The following is a 20,594-nucleotide window of genomic DNA, read 5'->3' on the forward strand; positions in this document are numbered from 1 at the left end:
GCGTTGTAGCTCATCCCCTGGGCTAGACCCTCAGGATTCAGGTGTAGAGACATTGAGCCCCTCCTTTCGTCCTCCAGCCCTTCAGCCACGGGAATCAGGGGAAGATTGTGCTTGGCCAGGAGGGAGCTGAGCTCCATTGCCCCTCTCTGTGTATGTTGGGGGAGGTGGGATTGTCCCCTTCCCCTGCCCAGATCCAACTCTGAACTTTGGTCCCTTTCGTGCCGCCCTTCCCCCTGCCTGGCACTAGGAGACTGGCCGCAGCCACCCCGTCACCATGGTTACCACTGCTTGGTTACTGGTGGGAGGCGGGGCACAGGGCTGATTTAGCCAATCTGCACACTGAGGGGGAGGGGCGAGGTCGGAACCGAGGTCCCTGGGGGATGGGGCTGTTCCCAGCCTGTTCTGAGCCCAGAAGTGGCCAGAGCCAACCCAGGGGTCACCGTGGGGGTCAACAGGCCATAGAGTTTCCTCCAACCCCCTCCCAAGTCTCTAGGCAAAGATCTCTCTCTTTGCTCCACCCGGGGCCCTTTCTCCTAATGGCTCATTAATTATTCAGGACCAGATCTGGAGAGGGGTTGGACTGGAGCTCCCGCCCTTTGTCCTCCCAGGCTGGGCCCTGATGGGGCTAGAAGGGCAAGAGAAAGGGGGGGCATAACTCCTGGGATGCAGGGATGAGGGGTGATGGGAGCATTGAGGTTCTGGCAATGAGAGGGCTGGGCAGGCTGGAGTAGAGTGGGGTTAGGGGGTGGGAGTGATCTCCAGGTCTGGTTGGGGCCTCTGGGAGAGGGCTCGAGCCTGCAGCAGCAGGTTGGGGTAGAAGTCGTCAGGTGTGACTTCGACGCTGGCAGAAAAGCAAAGGCTTGTCGAGAGTCAGGTGGGGTGGGTAGCGCCCGGACATTGCAGTACTATCCTGACCTCCCTACTCCACCTTGGACAGGGCCTGCATACGGGAGCGTGAGGGCAGAGGGACGACCGCCCAGCTGGGCTTTCAGAGTCAACACATCCTGAGAGAATAACTGCCTTCCCCTCCTGCTTCAGGCTCAACATGCCCCAGCCTGTACCCCTCACTCTCATCCCCCTAAACCTGCTCGTCTTCCTGTGTTTTCTCTCCCGGCGAATGGCATTACCACCCACCCAGTCACCCAAGTCAGAAAGCTGGGCCTCCTCCCAATCTCCTCCCTCTCATACCCCATGTCTAATCCATCACCAAGTTCTGTTGTTTCTACTTTCTAAATATCTTTGGAATGCGTCCACTTCTCTCTCCACTGCCTTCACCCAAGCCACCCTTGGCTCTGGTTTGGGCTCTTATATGCAACAGCCTCCTGATAGCTTCTCTGTCTCCATTCTCTTCCCCTGTAATCCATTCTCCATTCCAAAGTAAGAGTCATGTTGCAAAATGAAAGCCTTATCATGTCGCCCATCGTTCTCTTCTGTTGTTTTCGAGAACAAACCTAGAGATCTCAGCTCTTCCCCAGGCCCTGCGTTGTCAGGCCTCTGCCAGCTTCATCCTGCACTCTGCCCTGCACCCCACACCCTCGCCATGCTGACTTTTCTCAGTTGTTCATGTGCTCTCCAGGCCTCTGTTCCTTCTGTTTCTTCTGCTTGGAACACTCTTCCCCATCCATTTCACCTGACCGGTTCTTTCTTACCTGGAGCTGTCACTTCCTCTGGAAGCCTGGGTCTTGTGCTGCTCCTCTGTGCTCCTGTCAGATTACATCATTGTGACTATCTCTTTTAGGCCTGCCTGTCCCATGGGACTGTGAGTTCTTGGGCGGGAGGTAGGTCAGGCCGTTGTCCAGCTCAGATCTTAGAGAGTGTGTGGTAAGTGAGTGAGTAGAGGGGTAGAGTCAGGCCTGGACCCCCAGTAAGAATTGGGACAGAGCAGAAGTTTTTAGAGCAGAGTCCAAGAATCTTCATGCTGGTTCCTTAAGGACCAGAGCCCAAAGGCCAGGGTCTTGAATGTAGAAACCAGCTAGAGACACTCAAGTTGATGAATTGGGCTCTGCTCCTAGGCAGAGAGCTGTGGGACAGGGACCTGGGCTGGGGACCGTGGTGACCTGGCCCCAGGAGGGAAAGGTCTATCCTACAGGTCTGCTTTATGCTGCACACACTTTGGGTCTGTCCCCTCCCCCTTGGTCAGGCTTATCTGGGCTTAGTAGACTTCTAGCTAAGGTTGAGCAGCAAATATGGACAGAGCTGCTGCAAAAGGTAGGGCAGGCTCCCCAGAGAATTAACGACCAGAGCAGCGAAGCGCGGAGCAGACAAATGTGTTTCTATAGGCCTCTTAACGAGACAAATGAATGGTGGGGGCCCTGGCCTCTGAGGGAAGCGGAAGGAGGGGGTGTGGAGAAGCAGCTGCCAAGAGTTAGCCCAGAGGCCCCAGCGTCAATGCCCAGTCAGCTCCAGTGGAGACCTCGGCAGGAGGGGCTTGGGCAGCTTCCCTAGCCTGGGGCTTGGTGGCTGCTCGAAGGGGAGGCCTGTGGGGCCAGACATGGTCCTGAGCAGAAAGAGATTTCTGCTGATCTACCGTGTGTGTCACGGTAGAAAGAAGCCATACAGGTCTGCCTTCAGAATCTGCAGTGTGGATTATTGCAGCATGTGCTGTGTTGGGGGCACACGGGCACAGAGACAGGACCCGAGCATCTTGGGAGGAGGGCTGAAAGGCTTCCTGGGAGAGGGGACCCTGAAGGGTGAGTGAGCATTTGCTAATGGGGGTATTATACGTATAATGAGGAGAGATTGGCAGAAGAAGCAGGGGCAGGCCTGGACTCCATGGAGCTCATGGGAGAGCCGCAGTGAGAACTATCTCCCTTTCATCTCCACACCGCACTGGACAGAGGCAGGAATACAGGATGAGGTGACAAGGTACGAGAGGGGACCTGATTATGGCCCAGTTACTTGGCATCTTAGGAGCCTAGAGGAGGATGCGTGATGGCTGGAGGGGTGGCCGGTGGGTGGGGACAAGAGCCTGAGTAGCTGAGGACGTGTCTGTCCTATCACTCCCCCTCTCTCCGGAGCCTGTGGAGCAGGAACGTGGCAGAGTACCACACACAGTTTTGCAGTGCTCTCCCCCTTGTCCTTGTGGGTAGGCAGGACCTAGTAGCCTGTCTAGACTCTGCCCTCTGTGCAACTTCCAGCAGGTTGCTTTCTCTCTCAGTCCTGTTTTCCTATTGCACAATGACGATGATCACTCCTACCCGGAAAGGTTAGCTGAGGTCACATGTTCAAGGCACCTGGCACCTAGTATGTGCTCTCCCCAACAGAGGACGTGACCTAGGGCTTCCTGTGTGTCCCAGGGAACCCAGGGTCGTCTCTGAGGAGTCTCCCTCCTGGGGATGTCAGCAGTTACAGGAGCCCATACTAATGAGTCCTTACCTCATTAGGCAGTTTAGGGCCTGGGAAATCCGCCTCTCCAGGAGCTCCCTCCCCTGCCTGGCAGTCCCTTGCTGCTGCGTGTCTGCTCTCTGTTCCTGTGTGCTGTTTGTGTGGTGTGTATGGGTACTCTGCAGGGAAGGCACAAAATAGCAGTCAGTCTCCCATGGAGGAGCCTTGGAGGCGGCCCAGTTTGGTTGTCCCCAGGCCTGGACCCTGGGAGGTGTGCCCACCCACCCCCAGGCCAGCCTACTGTTTCCTTTTGCAGGCCACTCCCTTCCACCTTGCAAGGGCTCAGCAGCCTGTGCTGCCTGAGAGTGCCCCAGGGCACGTGCTCCTGGAAGCTGCTGCCCAAAGGGCTGTGCTGCCCCTGCGGTGGGATAGGGGGCAGGTGGAGTCGCGTTCTAGTGGGACAGAAAGCCCCTCCTGGCACATGGTCTAGGAAGTTCTGTTCAGACCCTCAGCTCTGGGTCAGCCCCTGGGCAGAGTGGTCAAGTCACCTGGTTTTTGCCCACCTGCCTGGGGACCTGATCAGTCACCATGGTATGTGATGATCAGTGCTGGGCTGGGAAAATCAAGGGCTTCGGGATGCAGAACAGGCTTCCACAGGCTTGGAGGGTGGGATGCCTCAGAGGGGCAGGGCACAGGCAAAGGCAAGGAGGTGCCCATGGGCCTGGCCTGTCAGAGCAGGCCTGGGTGGGGGGTGGCGAGTCCACTGAGGCCAAGCTGTGATCTAGAACAGTGCTTGGCCCATGGCATGTGTTCTTTTTTGAAAGAGTCAAGACAGGTGAGCCCGGAGAGGTTAGCAGGAGCAAGTGTGGGGAGGGGAGAAGGGAGACAAACAGGGTTTGGAGCTGGGAAGAAACATGGTCAGATTTGTGCTCCCCAAAGGTCTGCCTGCTGAACAAAAGAGGCGAGGGCATGGCAGGGCTTTCAGAGGAGGATGAGCTGGAGTTTGCTTTGGTTCCTGTGATGTGTGAGGTGCCCTCTGGTGGGGGTGGGGGTGGGTTTGAGGGAAGCCAGGGTGAGGCCAGACTGGGGGAGGGGCCTGCCCCCTGGGCAGCACCAGGCTTGGGCAGCACTGCCAGTCTTGCCAGAGTCTGGTGGGTGGGTGGGCTGGGTGGGGCACTGGCCCCTGTCCAGACTCCAAGGGGTGTTCTGGCTCCTGCGTGGCCCCAGGTCTTGGGCCCAGTCCAGCCTCCACACAGTACTAATGCCTTTCCCCTTCTCTGCTCTCTCTCCTGACCCATACCTGGCTCTCCCGGGTTTCTGGTTCTTTGTTTGGCGCTGAGGCCCCGCCCCATCCCACCCCACCGCACCTCACCCCCTAGGCATACTCACCCAGCCATTCAGGTTGAGCAGGTTCCATCCAGTCTCTGGTTTCTGTGTAGACATGTTGAGACTGGAGCCAAGAAGGGTTTCTACCCTGGGCTTCTCACCCTGGGTTTCTCTCCCTGGCGGAGGGGCTTCCCCTTGTATATGAGGGGCTGCAGGCTCTATCCTCAGGCCTTCCCTTGTCAGTTACTCCTTCATTCTTCCACACCTCTGTGTGCCAGGAATTGGGTTGGATATTATGACAGGCAGGAAGCAAGGCAGGCATGCTGTCTGCCCTGCCCAGGGCTATCGTTCTAAGTGGGGAAACAGCTATGACTCAAATAGTCATTTCCCCCAAATGTGGAAAAAGTGATCACTTCACACATGGACATAACAAACCATAAGCAGTGCTAGGAGACAGGTAGATGGAGTTACCAAGAGAGCTTTAAACCAGGAACTGATAATGGAGGTAGAGACCTCAACGGTGAGACCATGGAGTGTTTCCTGAGGAAATGATGTTTAAATTGGGTTCAGAAAGGTAAATAGGAGTTAGTGGGTAAAGAGGTAGTCTGAGAGGTTTGTGGCAGAGGAACAGGCTATGCAGAGACCCTGATGCCTCAGGGGACAGTGCCAGGGATTGGGGGGCCAAGGGAATTGGCTGGGGAGACTGTCCCGGGTCAGACCCGTTCAGGCTCTGTCTGCCATGATAGAGTTTAAATTTTGTTTTGAGAGCAGTGGGATGCCTTTGAAGGGTTTTAGTCAGGGCAGAGAGACTGTCATTTCACCCTGGCTGCTGAATAAAGAACAGGCTGCAGGGGGTAAGACTGGAGGCAGGGACATAGCTCGTCAGATGGGTGGAGTACCCAGTCAAGGGAAAGTGGTGTCTGGATTAAGGTCGTGGCAGTGCAGAAGGAGAGCAGGAGGCTGCTTCCTGGAGGTCCTCAGGTGTGGGTGAGGGCATGCAGTGTGTGCGGGGCACCCTCGTGGAGCTCGAAAGGGCAGAGTGGTATCTGACAGGACCTATCTGAAAGGGATGGGCAGTGCAGACAGCTGCAGAACTGGGGGAGTCTGGAGCCTCCTTCAGAGGGCAGTTGGGGGAAGGGCGAGGTGAACTGAGTCTTCCTGAATCTGTGTTGTCCCCATGCCTTTCTGGTCCCCGCCAGGCTTGTGTGTTTTTCTATCGAGGTTGCCCCTGGCTCCTCTTAGCCAGCTGCGCTCACACCCTAGCTGCTCCAAGAGCAGTCAGGTGGGTCCTGAGTTTAGGATTTGGAATGCTGGCTCAAACGCCGGCTCTATCTGAGCCTCCATTTCCCCATATCTAAAATGGAGGTGATAATACTACCTACCTCATGGGATTGCTTTAAGGCTAATAATGCTAATGAGAGTGACGGCCGCCCTCATGCAAGGCCCACCATATGTTGAGCCTATAAAAAGCAGTTTATAGTCATCACATTTCGTCTGCACAGACCCATGTCACCAGCACCGTTTTGCAGATGAGAAAGCAGAGGCTCAGAGATGGTGAGTGACTTGCTTAAAAACTACAAAAAAAAACCTCCAGAGCCCACTGGACCCTGGGGTGCTTAGTAAAATGGGTTCCTCCCTGCTGTCTGAAAGGCTAGGTCCTCCCTGCGCTGTAGATGCAGCTGTCACTCTTGACCCTGGTAGTCCCCCTGGACCCTCTTCCCCTCGGAGACCCTGCCCCATCTGCTGTCCTTCCTCTCTCCCCTGGATCAGCAGCCTCTTCCTCTCTACTGGCTTCTTCCCATCAGCATTTAAACATTGTCTTTCACATCTTAGGAAGAAAAATGTGAAAGCCTCCTCCAGCCCTCATCCCCTCCAAGCACCATGATTTCTTTATCTTCCCCATCATAGCCAGTTTTGTTTGGTCACTTAACTCGTTTCTCCTCCTTTACCTCCTACTCACTCCTCAACCTTCTTTAGTCTGGCTTTGGCCCCCCATTATGCCACTGACCCTGCTTCTGACAAGGCCTCCAGCAATACCATGTGAACTGTTTTTTGCTGGAGTCAAGACAGGTTTGAATTCAAGTCTTGGATGTGCCATTCATTGACTGTGTGACCTTGGACGAGTGACTTGATCTCTCTAAACCTGTAAAGCGGGGATAATAACGGCGAAGGACTAAATAAGACAAACTACCTGGTGCAGAGTGGATGCTTAGTGAAGTATTGTTGTCACTGAACACAACCTTCTGTGCCAGAGACCAGGCCAAGCCTGTACTCATCAGCACTGAGCGGGTAGACTGAAAGGTCATTTCTCACAGTGTTAGCCTTCCTGGAGCTGGTCATTGGCCTGATTAATAGGAAATGGATCTGCTGTCAGGATTAACGAGGCGTTGCTATGTCTTAGTGAAGGCCAGGTTTCTGTAGTCTCGTGACCCTGGGCAGTGGGATTCATAGGGACAGGTGCTCCAGGCTGGCCCTGGTGCTCGCATCATGGTGATGTGGGCATGGCAGTATGGGGTCTGAGCCCCCTCCTCCTCCCTTCCCCCTGCCTCCCTGTGGACCATTTGGGGAGACGTCCAGGCTGTCAGACGGCAGTAACCCCGTCAGTGGGGGCAAGGCGAGGGGAGCAGATTTACAGGAAAGCATTCATCTGGGAAGACATCCAGAGATATTTAGGAAGTGGACTGCTGGTATGTGGGGCCGATGGAGAGGAGGAGTCATGGCTTTCTGGCTGAGCCTTGGGGTAGATAAAGGAACCGTAACCGAGGTAGAGAGCAGTGGGGCAGAGACAAGTCTGGGGGAGATACGGGGACTGCTCCCAGCATGCCTTTGTCCTAGAGCTGGGAATTGATGGGGGGAGTGGGAGACAAGCGTGTAGCAGTATAGCATTTATCTCGTATTCAGAACTCCTGAATTCAAATTTCAGCTCTGCTACTAACCAGCTGTGTCATGTTGGGCAAATCCTTTAACCTCTCTGTGCCTTGATTTTCTTCTCTATAAATAGAGGTTTATGGCACCCACCTCATAGGCGTACAGCTCTTTGAATAGTGCCTGGCACATAGAAAGCACTGTTTAAGGGTTAGGTGTTGGTACTGTCATTTTTTCTATACATCTTCCTTGCTAGATCCCCCATCCCCATGACTGCCACCTAGTGTTGACCCTGTCTGTAGTGACTGCACCCTGGTGACTTGGTGTCTCTTCTTCTCTCCAGGCAAGCCTGTCTTCATCAAGGTCCCTGAGGACCAAACTGGGCTGTCGGGAGGGGTGGCCTCCTTTGTGTGCCAAGCCACAGGGGAACCCAAGCCACGTATCACATGGATGAAGAAGGGGAAGAAAGTCAGCTCCCAGCGCTTCGAGGTATGTCCTCGAGTGGGAGGGGAAGGCAGGGCTTGGGGTCTTCCTACCCCAAGGCCTGGTCCTAAATTCACTCCCCCTTGGTCTCCCTCCCCAAGGGGCCTTTTGGAGGCAGGAGGATGACTGACCCAGAGCAAGTTGTAAACACATGTGTGTTCTTTGGCAGGTAATTGAGTTCGATGATGGGGCAGGGTCTGTGCTGCGGATCCAGCCACTGAGGGTGCAGCGAGACGAAGCTATCTATGAGTGCACGGCCACCAACAGTCTGGGAGAGATCAACACTAGTGCCAAGCTCTCAGTACTTGAAGGTATGTGCTGGGAAGAGACATGGCATGGTGGGTGGATAGACTGAAGTGTGGAGACAGCCAGCCAGCCAGCCAACCCTGTCCCTGCTGTGGGCCGGTGTGTGTCTGGCAGAAAAGAGAACTGGCTATCCAGGGGTTGACAAGCAGTGGACAGGGAGTGTCATTGGATCTGGCCTGGGTTCTTTGGCTTGTGCTGAGGCCAGCTGTGTGCCTAATGTCTTTGTATTCTCCTGCTGAGCCAAGATATTGCTCAGGTGGGGTCTAGGGTCTGACTTGAGGCGGAGGGCTGCAGTAATGTATCTGGCTTACATGGCTTATGGAAGTGGATCCTGATTTTCACGTGAAGCTTGCTTTGAGCTTCGGGGAAGTATGTTTCTTGTTGCCAGGGCCCTAGACAGAAGGCTAGGGCTCTGATTGTTGGTTTTAGGGTCTTCCCTTGCCTCATGGTTCCTCCATTTGTTTATATACGCTAATGCTGCTTGGTGTCTAGAGCGTGAGCTGACCAGGCCCTTGAGACTTCAGTCTCCAGTATGTCCTGTGGAGGTACCTGGGAGACTGGGGGAGCATAAGGCGGAAGGGAACTGTTGTCTAAGCTCAGTCCTTAGAATAAGTGGGAGTTGGGATGGGAGCTTATGCAGAAGGAACAGCATGACATATGCCAAGACCCAGAGTCAGGAGAGAATGGAGCTTTCAGGGCGCTCCTAGCTTAGTTTGGTTTTGGATTGTGGGTGGAGCTGGAGGGCACAGAGAGAAGGGGGTAAGAATAATTTAACACTTTCTGGAGACGTACAAAGCCATAAATGGAGTGAGGAATGACATGATCAGCCCCCAGCCATGATAGACTCATCAGTCTGAATATATCTGCGTGAATTTTCAAAATATAGCATGGATTGTTGCTTTTTTTAAAAAAAATTACAACAGTGCATGGTCATCGTTGAAAATTTGGTAAGTACAACATAGTGTATGGGAAAAAGTAAAAACAGTCTGTTATCTTACCTCTGCTATTAACATTTGATTATTTTCTTACAGTCCATTTTCTGTGCATGTATTACATATATAACAAAAACAAGATCACATCCTGCCCAATGATTTGTAGACCTCTTTAAAAAAAAAACATCATGAACATCTTCTTCTTTATTAAATATTCTTCTGCATCATTATTTTTAATGGCTGTGGGTAGGTCTCACTTGGAAGTACCCTAATTTATTTAGCCATTCCCTTATTGTTGTACACATATGTTGTTCCTAGTTTTGCTCTTATAAATCAAGTGCTGTATTTTTTTAGATAAGATGTGTTCAGCTTCCTGATTATTTTCTTATTCTAGATTCATGGAAGTGGAATTGCAGAATCAAATGGCACATGCATTTCTGAGCCTTTCGATATTTTCAGAAGATTGTGTCAGTTTACACTCCCACCAAGCAGGTCATGAGAGGGCCTCGTTTCTGCATCCTCACCAGCAGTGGGAATTATCACTAAAAAATTTTCTTTTCCAAGCTAATAGGCAAAAAATGGCATCTCAATTTAATTTGCATTTCTTTGATTACAAGAGCAGTTGAGCATCTTTTCACATTGGCCATTTTTACGCTGTATATGTTCAAACACGCATCCATTCTGTAGTTCCTTTGTGTCTCTTGTGTCTGCTGTGAAATGAGGCGGGGCCCTCCAGCTTCGAGGGGCAATGGAGGACAGTGGTTAAGAGCAGGGCCCCTGGACCACTTATTACTCTCATCTTGTGAACTTGGGCACGTATCTATGCCTCTGAGCCTCATTTGCTCCATCTGTAAGGATGTAATACCTACCACCCAAGCTGGTTTGGAGGGTTCAGTGTGATGTAGTTAAGCATTTCACAAGATTTTATCATGTATAGTAGCTGGAATGTTGGGCTGGAAGCTATACATCATGAGGACCAGGCATGTGAGCTGGCAGTACCTGGCTTCTATGATCTCCGGCATTATCTGAGTGGTGTCTACTCCCATGGAGGTACTGACCTGCGGAGCAGAGGCCCAGAGGACAGGCCCTAGGCCAGAATCACTGATTGCTGAGTATTCTAATTCTCCCACCCCTGACCTCAGTTTTCCCATTTATGACCTGAGTACAGGTATTTCAGCACTGCCCTCCGTCCTGTTGGTATCTACCCCGGCAGGGAGCCATCTGCCCTGGCATTTATAAGAGCAAAACTAGGAAGTAGCTGAAGGGCCAGACTGTGGCTCCTGTCCCAGAGGGCATCTTCTCGAGCTCTCTTTGGGGAATGAGGGCCTCTTTGTTAATATCGAAAGAGAAGTCCCCTCAAAACCCCTATACCCCAGCTCTGGTACTTCCCTCAGGTCCTCTGTGGACACATGCCTACCCCCATCACTGCCATGGGCAGCTTTATCTTTTAAAGGATTGAGGAGGATGAGGATGGTCTTTCAGGGACTGGGGTGAGGGGAGTCTCTCCATCCTGAGGGACCTTCTTGGATGAGAGTCTGAGATACGTTTGTGCTTCTAGGATATGGGAGGTGTCTGATGAGGTTAGGAAGAGTGCGGGGCAGGTCCCTGTCCAAGTGGGGGTAGAAATGTGGGCCTGAATGAGCCCCTCCTGCTCTTGAAATACAGCACCAGGAAGATGAAATGCTGACTTAACACATTGGTCTGTATAACCTTGACCACCTCTGGGCTTGGCAGAACAGTGTGGAATGAGAAGCCTCAGAGGTACCAGGGGGCAGGACCAGAGTGTGACTGATCTGCTTCCCATCCCCCTACCCCCTAACCCTGCCCTGCCCCCCAAGGCCTCCTGCACTGGCCTGGAAAGCCAGGTCTAGAAACCAGGTGAAAGAATAACTGGCTGTGAGCTGGAACCACTCAGCAGAAGCTAGACTCTTCAGTAAATGGGCTGAGGGCTGTCTAGGTCAGCCTGGCTCAGGCGAGAGGTCAGTGCACCCTCAAAAGGGAATCCAGGTCTGCAAGTCCATCCCATGCTCTCTGCTGTGCCTTGCTCCCAGCCAGGCCCAGCTTCCCTCACCCTGTACTCTGCTGGACTCTCTGGGAGAGCCCCTGGTCATGGCCTTTGCATCCAGCTCCCCAGGCAGAGTCCCCGCCGCCCTGCGTTGCCCAGGCGGCTGCTCAGCGGCACAAGCTGGCTTGGGGCGAGCCCATCTTGGGCTGTGAGGAGTGCAGGGCCCGCCGCCCAGCGTTCCTGTCTGAGTGGTAATTGAAGCCATTAGCGCGCCAGCCTCTCCCTTGCCGGGTAATGGCAGGAAAAGCTCTTCTCGCTCCACACTCTTGAGGCGGCTGAATCACTCCCCCTCCAACCCGCCCGCTGCCACTGAGACAGGGAATCTGACATTTTCTCTCGTGAGGGAGGTGGAGTGGAGGGGGAGGGGAGGCAGGCCTTGCTTCTTGGCCTTTCCCTCTAGACGATGCAGAGAGCCAGGTTCTTGGAGCTCAGCCTCGAGGTCACAGATTCATCCAGGCCAGTGGGTTCCAGGCCAGGCAAGACAGTAGTCAGGAAAGCCCTGGAGGAGGCCAGACAGCAGAGGTGTGGCAGTGCCCTGGTAACTTGGGAAGGTTCAGGAATGGCCAAGAAGGAGGGTGAAGGGGAGGGGAACGGGGGGGAAGGCTGAGACGCAGGGATGAGCTGTTTCTGATTTTGTCCCGGAGGCCCTGGCTCTGAGGGCTCTGGGTACAGGCAGCAGCATTTGACTTGTCATTGATGCAGTACATAATGTGCATGCTGTGTGTAGTGTGGGTGCCCTGTGTGCCATCTGTAAGGCAGCGTGTGTGTGCGAGATGTATGTCGGGTGTGTGCGTGCATCAGGCATGATGTGGGGGGTGTTGTATACAGCAGGTGGTATACATCATACTCTGTGTGGGGAGCTGTTGTGTACAGCAGGTGGCGTACGTCATGCTGTGTGTATGTGGAACGTGGTACGTACAGCAGGTGGTATGTACCTTATGGGCTCTGTACAGCAAGGGGGGTTTGTAGCAAACAGTCTGAGCTAAATATGCTTTAAGTCTGATGCCATGAGAGGTCAGAGATGCTGAGTCTGGGCTCATCGTCACAAACCCCACAGGATCCCTGCTCGGAGCTGCTGGTCAGCTGGGACAGCTGGACAGAGGTGAACATGGGACAGTGGTTGGGCTGAGCCCTTCTCAGTGCCCTCAGTGGCACCTCAGCAGTTCCTCTGCAACTAGCCCAGGAGGGAGGGTGTACCATACAGAGATCCTGCCTAGACTTTGGGACTCTCTCCTTTCCCTCCCCTCCCCTCCCTGCGTCAAGCCCAGGTGCCCTTTACCTGTTTTCGTCTGGCCTTGGTGTCTGCACCAAGACCACACCACTCATGCCACATGGGCCCAGGAATCCAGGTATCTATCTGCACAGAGTGCCTAGTCTTGCCTACCCTGGGGCAGGCTTTGGGGGCCGCCTGTCAGGTATGTGGGGTGGGTAGTAACTGGGGTAGAGGAGCAGTTAGTGCTGGGTTTGACCTCTGGATTCTGCCCTGGCTCTGACCCTGGCTGGCTTTGGGACCTGTGAGGTAGTGAAGGACCTCCTAAATGCCCCCTCCACCTACCTCCACACATAATCCCTTTGGAAACAGTCTTAAGGATATGAGGGCTAATGAGCAACCTGTGCCCCTGTCCTGGGCTGAACTGGGCCTAGAGCAGAGCTGGAAAAGGAGGAGCTTATGTTTTCCCAGGGAGTCAGTTCTCCCTGCCCCAGCCCAGGCCTGACTTTGGGTTGGTTGAGGAGTTTGGGTAAAGGGTTACCACAGGCAGAGAATACCTTCCCAGGTGGCCGGGTGTGCTCCCTTCCTGTTGCCTGCATGTGTGTCTGGGTAACAGGCCGGTTTTGTGGGAGCAGAGCCTGTCACCTCCCTAATTTGTAGCCACAGAAGACCTAGAACCCAGGCCAGCTTCTGCTCCTCCCCTCACAGCTGAGGCATGACTTACATGCTTCTGGTCCACTGACTGTTCTCTGCGACTTGTCCTTCCACACCCAGTCGTGGCCACAGTAACATTTGAAACCATGCGGATATGAGACTCTGCAGCCATTTCCTGGAGAATTTGAAGCCCCAGACATAGGGATGAGAGATGTCAGGAGGGTGGGCATTGCTAGGAGGCCCTTGAAAGTCAGACTCTGGGTTTCTTGGTACCTGGAATCTCCCAGTTTTTCTAGTTCTGATCTGCCTTCAAGGGCCCAAGTGGAATTCCTTCTGAATGGGCCCTCTCGTGGAGTGGGCAGTATACCTACCTGCCTCCTCTATTAGTCACAGACACTGGGTACCTCCCCTGAGCCCTCCTACCCCTGTAGTCACAGGTGCTTACAAAGCCCTGTTATGTGCACAGCCCCCTTGATTATTCCCTACTCCGCCAGCCTCATAACCACAGTGAGGAGCTGGCAGCTCTGGGAACAGCTATCCAAGTTGGAGGCTTTAAATGCCCCTGTGTGTGCATATTCTCTATCCTTGGTGAGGTGCCCTCTTCCTCTGGTTGCCAGAGAAGAGAGTTTTATTCAGGAGAAGGGCACGATCAGGTGTATGCTCCGCCTGGAGTGCAGTGAGGTGGAGGAAGACCAGCGAGTGTTGGGGTAGCTTTGCAGCCCAGCAGTAGGTAGCAGTCACCCAAAACCAGGCACTGGGGAGGAGAAGAGCCTGGGTTACAAGCAGTTTAGAAAGAGTGGTGGCCTGCCTGGCTACCTGTTGGATTGGGGAGGTGTCGGGAGCCTCTGAGTTACTGGCTCTGGAGCCAGGTAGATGAAGAGGACCAGCTATGGGAAGAGGACCAGGTTCGAAGGGGCAGGTTGATGAGTCCAGTTAGAAATTCGTTGTATCAGGCATGTGCAGGCATCCAGAGGAGAGGTCAAGGAAGCCTCGTTCAGATTCGCCTGGCACTCTAAGGCAGGGGTCCCCAACCCCCGGGAGGAACTGGGCCATACAGTAGGAGGTGAGCAGCAGGCGAGCAAGTGAAGCTTTGTCCGTTTGCAGCTGCTGTCCAGCACTAGCATCACCGCCTCAGCTCCATCTCAGATCATCAGGCATTAAATTCTCATAGGAGCACCAGTTCCTAGTGCCAAAAAAGTTGGGGACCACTGCTCTAAGGGACACCTAGAAATGGAGTTTTGAAGGCCCAGACATGGCAAATTTCAGGGAGCAAGAGCCAAGAGAGGAAGAAGGAAACCTGGCTGGGGGTTCCCTTCTGGGGCTGGAGCCCCATAAGCTAACTCTTCATGTTGGGAGGAGAGTTTGCATAGGAGTCTAGTGAGGAAGGAAGGCCCTGAGAAGTAGGGAAACAGGAAGTAAGGCCACGGAAGTCAAGAGGAAAGAAGACATGAAGGGGGAATGCTGCCCAGAGGTCTGGCAAGGTGACGCTGAGAAGTGTCCTCTGGGTTTATCTCCATGGAGTCACGGTTGACCTTGGGGAGCTCGCTGGCAGAAACAGTGGGGGTGGCAGCTGGGCTGCAGGGGCCTAAGAAGTGAGTGGGAGGCTGTCAGTGGTCTGGAGTGACAGCCTGAACTGGTGTGGTACAGGGTACAGGGTGGGTAGTAAACACATCAAAAGAACCTCCCTGGAGCCGGACGGAGGTGGGGAACCCCAGGAGAGTCCAGTATGGGCTAGGGCCCAGAAGCCAGAGTGTATAGGGTATATGTCTAGGAGATGGTACCCCAGTCAGTTGGGTGTGTGTTGCAGGAAGGCCGCACCAACCAGGCTGAGTAGGGCTGTGCGAGGTGCCAGGGAAACCCTGGTTGGGAGTGGGGACTGAGGGGGGGAGGCCACGGCTGGGCTGCCGACAGGCCCCAAACAGCTCAGATTCAAAAACAAAACAGGCTTTTAAGATGCCAAGTTTGATGAAATCTGAGTGCTAGAAGAGGTGGGAGTTTTCTCTTAGAAAAAGCTGAAAATCAAGACTGAAATCTGTGAAGGGAGATAGGCCCAAGGCTCCCCAGGCCCCCCTTACTGCCTGGAAGCCTGGAGGCAGGGCGGGGGGTCTCTGGGAAAGAGTGGGGTCCTGCAGGTCTGTGGAGGCCTTCTTGCTTGCTAGGGGTGGTCTCGGTCTGACCCTACTGCGGATGGAGCTGTCTCAGGGATAGGGACCGAGTGACCTTGTTTCCTGAGAGTGCATCAGGGCTGGGGGAGCCTCAGCTACCCATGAGGTTCCTTCACGTGTCTCTACAGGTCTTTGCATTTTCCGTATCTCTCCCTGCGTTCGTCTCCGGGTGCACATGCCTCAGCACACGTGTGTCTCTTGACTGCATGTTTCCACATGTGTTTGTACATCTGCATGCATTGCCTCTGGATCTGCTTGCATGAGTATTTCCACAGGTGCTTGTCACTGCAGGTGCCCCTCCACACGCACATGTTGGTTTCTGTTTCTGCACCTGTCTCTCTCGCCATGTATATCTCCGTGGCTGTGCATGTTTTTCGATGTCTGTGTGTTCAGAGACAGGGTGGTGCCAGGCCCAACACACACAGGGGAGGGGGTCAGGCTTAACAGACGGTGCCACCCCGGGGAGCCTGTGTATGTGTGTGTCTGCAGTTGTGTGCCTGCCTGTGCTCAGAGATGCCACGAAGCCGGGTAAACAAGGGTGAGAAGGTCATGCTGACAGACGGTGCTGCCCACCCTGGGACCCTGCAAGGCGTCTCCATCTGTTGGTTTCCCTAGTGCAGCCCCCTCCCTCTGGCCCAGACTGCCTCAGGCATCCCAAGGTGAGCTGGACAAAGAGATCTGTGTGTTTTGTAGGGTCCCTCAGCAGCCTCCCTCCCCCAGTCATTGCAGCCGGCCTAAGCCACTCCCCTGTCTACTCCGCCCCTAGTCTCATCTGTCAGGACCCCAACATTTTCCTTAGCCCCAACCAGACTCACCTCAACTGTCTCCCCACCCTCCCACGGCCTTTACTGAGGCAGTCCCTCCCTCCCCCTGGAAAGCTCTCCCTGCCTCCCATTCTCAAGTGTTTCCTACTCTTAAATCTCTGTTCTACTCCAGAAGCCACCAAAGTAGCAGGTGAGCTGTGGAGTTGAACTGATCCACTCCACCACTGCTGTGGGACCTCAGCCAAGCTCTTGCCCTTATCTGAACCTTAGGCTCCCAGCACCCCACTCCCCACACACACCCTGTTATCTTCCTCTGCCCAGTGAGGACAGAGAAAAGGGATCAGGTTTCCCTTTGCAGCACCTAAAAACCAGCGCAGTTCAGGAGCAGGAGCCATTCATGGACACACGTGCACCCAGCACAGGTACACGGGTCTGTGCGGGCAGACGGTGGAGAATGTGTGCCCCGTACCCGTGCATGCATCTGGAATCCACAAAAAGCTGTAGAGACTTGGGCTCATGGTACCTCTTAAGTCCCCTAAAGTCCCCAAGGGCTTATCTTTCCATCCCTTATCAGACGGTAGAGGGACCTCGGCCCTCCTGCAGGTTCCAGGCATCAAGACTGCAAGGCAGGTGTGGAGACCTCCCCTGCCGCTGTGTTGGGCACACAGGGCGGGAGAGGCCCCTCCCCCACACTCAGCTACCCATGAGGAAGGAAGCCTAAGAGGGAAGGTTCCCTGGAGTTGGGAAGCAAGAGTCCTGGGAGAGGGGGCGGTGGCTCCACCCAGACTGGGGTAGGGGCGGCAGCTGCTTGGATCACAGATGCAGGCAGCCTGGACACAGGCACGAGCAGCCCTTTTTGCACACCGCTCGCCGTTGCCATGGTTACCGGGTGGCCTGGGAGGGGGAGGGGCCTTTCTCCCTGCCTGGTCCACAGGACAGGGTTTTGAGTGGACTCAACTGTGACCGGTACTTTCAGGTGTTGGAACGTCCGTGCGTGCCTGCGGGTGGCCACGTGTGGGGACAGTCAGGTTTGTTCTGCAGTAGATTAAAATGCCGCAGTTTGTGTGTAGAGGGGTCTGTGGTGGAGCCAATGAGCCCCTGAAGACCGCGGAGGGCGTGGTTTGAGGGGTGCGGCGGGAACCTTGGGAAGTGAGCCAGGATGGTGGTGGGGCATCCCCAGAGACACCCTCACCTCCACCTGCCCTGCCCAGACCCAGCCCTGCCAGGCCACCTGGTCTTATCCCAGCCCCACCTCCCATCTATCTCCATGACCTTGGGCAGGTTTCTAGATCTCTCTAAGCCTCCATTTGTTCATGTACCACAGGGTTTTGGTAAAGATTAAATTTTGGTGAGCATTTTAATTCAGCACCTAGAAGGTAGTAAATAATGCTCCATTAACCTACTCTTCTTCCTCATACCTGGGCCTCAGTTTTCCCTGTTGTTGGGTTAGGAGTGATCATGTGATATCTGCATAAGGGATTTGCGCTGGTCTTTAGCCTGAGTCGTTCTGGTTACAGTGGACCCAGCTCCTGTGGGTACTTGGCAGGGAGGGCGATAAATGTGCCATTCAGTTGGGTCACTTTACAACAGCATGCCCAGTGCTCAGCTTGGCCAGACACAAGGTGGACATCAGTAACTGGCTGCAGTCCTCGGCTACATATGAATGTGCTGGAGGCCCCTGTGTGAGTATAGAAGGAAGAGAGAGCAGCGGTCACTCCTGAAGGGCTGGAGTCCTCCTGTGAGGCACGCTTCTCCTTTCTGGGTGTAGGGCTTCAGCCTTGTGAGTTCTGCCTGGAAGCCTCGTTGGCACAAGGGACTGGCTTTTGGGTCCTGCTGTTTTATGGCTAGCTCGTTACACATGCCAGTTGTAGGCTCTGGCAGCAGTGCCTGAGGGATGATCTGAGCCAAGGACAGAGCCATTGAGGGCACAATAATTGTAGGAGGAAAATTAATTGTCCTTAATTTGGCATAAATCCCGAAGACCTTCCCCATGTTAAGAATTCAGAGTAGATTCCCGTGACACGGGGCTGCAGATGTTTGTACTTCTTCCCTATCCTTGATCAGTACCTTGCTGATAGAGTTGGGGGCCAGCTGACTCCTGGACCCTGACTCTGGCAGGCTCTGTCCCCCCTCCCCTTAGGAGGGCTAAGCAGGTAGGATTGAGGTCTGGCACCCTGGCAGAAACTAGACTAGTACCCCGATGGGCCAGGATGGCTTTGGCAATCCAGAGTGTCTCCCAGCTGCTGTGGAGGGCAGAGAGGATGGGTGGGTTGCCTCCCCCCCCCCCCCCCCGCCACCCGCTCCCCCAAGGCCTCAGGCCCTGTCTGGGCCTTCCTGTGAAAGCAAGAGATGGCAGAGCCAGAAGCAGCTCTTCCCCTGCTTGGTGCATCCCAAGTCCTGCCTCATTTTTGTCCTCCCTTTTCTTGCCACTGTTTAACATTAAAAGAAAAAATCAGAGCTGAAAGTTAGGATGCTGTGGGATCATATTTACAGCCAAGGAGATGCTGGGGTCACGTCTGGAGTTTATAGGGCTGCAGGTAAGGAAGCATACCACCAGCTACCAGAGAGATTGGGGAAGCGAGGCCATGCTGGGAGCCCTGCTGTTCCCCACCCCGAGACCCCATCTTCCAATGGGACTACAGTCCCTTTGGGATGCCTCTGGCAGCTGGAACCTTGGCAGAGCACCCCCCGGGGTCTGGCACCACAAAGAGGGATGTCTTGTCTCTGTTTGTTGGGGCTACTCCAGCTTCCTCTCCTGCCTGCCCCTCATCCCTACTCAGTCTCCCCGGGTCTTTCAGAGCTTCCAGGGAGGACAGCGCCGTCAGCCTTTAATTTCTTCCCTCCTAAGGATGCCACATGCCTTTTCCCCAGCATAGGAGCCTGACCTCAGCAAACGTCCTCACAAACCCATCTTGTGTTGGACGTGTGGGAGGGATGTACAGAGCTCTGCTAGTCTCCTGGTCTCCACTATAGAGCCCCACTCCCCTACCAGGAGTCTGACAGTGGACAGTGTTCCTCTTCCCACGTTGGGCTTATTACCAAACACCCACATTGGCAAGTTCTCACACACTCTCATTGGTTCTTTGGGGAGGGGCCTCTCGCCAGCCAGGACGAGAAAGGGGCCCCAGGCCCTGGTCTTGGTACCTGTCTGCCCCAGTGGCTCAGCCCTGTCTAGGTATAATAATGCCAGCTAGCAGTCATTGGATGAGATTCTTTGTCATACACTCTCCAGCACCACGCACATCATTATCCCATACAGTCCTCACACTGGCTTTACGAGGTGGGCACTTGAACCCCATTTACAGGTAAACACAGACATGGAGAGGATTAGTAACACACCCAGGTCACAGCTAGCGAGTGATGGAAGTGGGAGTCCCACAGTCGGCACCAGCCTGTGCTCCCAGCCCCTGTGCTTTCAAGGGTGGGGAGTGTGCAGCCTTGGCCTGTAGCCCCTCAGGGCTGACTCAGCAGTCCGTGCACAGTGCAGTGGGGGTGCGATGCTGAGATCTGTTCCTGTTGCACCTGTGGAAGTGACTCCTCTGTGAGCCAGGAGTGGCAGGCAGGGCGTGTTACGCCCTCCCGCCTCCCCCCGCCCCCCCCGCCCCCCGCCTCCGCATCAGCTTTTGGTGTCCTCGGAGCTTTTTTAGTTCCTTAGCCTTCACATGCTCAGACATGGCCCCCAGGCCTGACCGTGGACCCCAGAGTCAGGACTCAGTGAGGGAGGAGGGTCAGGGTCAAGGCTGCAGTAGAGAATGAGTCAGAGTCAGGACCCGGAGTCAAGGGTAGCTAGCTCATTGGTAGGGCAAGAGGTGTTCGGGGTCAGGACTAGAACCCAGCTATGACGTCAGGTTCTGCCATATAATGGAGCTAAAGACTGGATGCAGGAAGTGGAGGGGACACTACATGTGCAGACAGGACGGGTGGGTGCTGGACAGACAAGGAGCCTTTGGGCCGAGTATGGCTGTTAATGCCACCGCGTCAGCTGTGGGTCCCCCTGCAGCCCAGTGTCTGTGTAGCACTTTGTGCTGTGGCCAGCAGAGCATCCTCGTTTTTCCCAGGGCCCAGAGAGATAAGTGCTGACATCTTCAGTCTGAGGCGTTGCTTCTCAGACCTGGAAACCAGCTCCCTGTGGAGGGGAGGGCCGGCCTGGGCAGTGGGAGTCGGGATTCTGTTTAGAAGTCGGGGATTGGGGAGAGAAGAATCTTGAGGATCCCGGCCAACCTGGAGCGAGGGGAAGCTGCCCACAGAGCAGGGTCCCAGCCCTAATGCACACATCTGCTCTTTGTCTGCAGAGGGCCAGTTGCCCCCCGGCTTCCCCTCCATCGACATGGGGCCTCAGCTGAAGGTGGTGGAGAAGGCGCGCACGGCCACCATGTTGTGCGCAGCAGGCGGGAATCCGGACCCTGAGATCTCTTGGTTCAAGGACTTCCTTCCTGTGGATCCCACCACAAGCAATGGCCGTATCAAGCAGCTGCGTTCAGGTGAGCAGAGGGTAAGGGT

The 20,594-nt window shown here is 54.6% G+C and overlaps 1 protein-coding gene across 8 annotated transcripts in view; it reads left to right on the top strand.

Annotated features, from left to right (window-relative positions):
- The window catches only part of PTPRF (protein tyrosine phosphatase receptor type F), an 82,402-nt gene that overhangs the window by 14,068 nt on the left and 47,740 nt on the right, over nucleotides 1–20,594 (top strand). For all 8 annotated transcript variants that reach the window (XM_016123708.2, XM_016123711.2, XM_016123709.2 and 5 more), the window contains exons 4-6: nucleotides 7,859–8,004; nucleotides 8,168–8,309; nucleotides 20,387–20,575. In XM_016123708.2, the coding sequence (XP_015979194.2) occupies nucleotides 7,859–8,004; nucleotides 8,168–8,309; nucleotides 20,387–20,575 (477 nt within the window). The remainder of the gene's footprint in view (nucleotides 1–7,858; nucleotides 8,005–8,167; nucleotides 8,310–20,386; nucleotides 20,576–20,594) is intronic.

This window comes from Rousettus aegyptiacus, unplaced genomic scaffold (assembly GCF_014176215.1).
Source record: "Rousettus aegyptiacus isolate mRouAeg1 unplaced genomic scaffold, mRouAeg1.p scaffold_m13_p_1, whole genome shotgun sequence".
Taxonomy (NCBI): domain Eukaryota; kingdom Metazoa; phylum Chordata; class Mammalia; order Chiroptera; family Pteropodidae; genus Rousettus; species Rousettus aegyptiacus.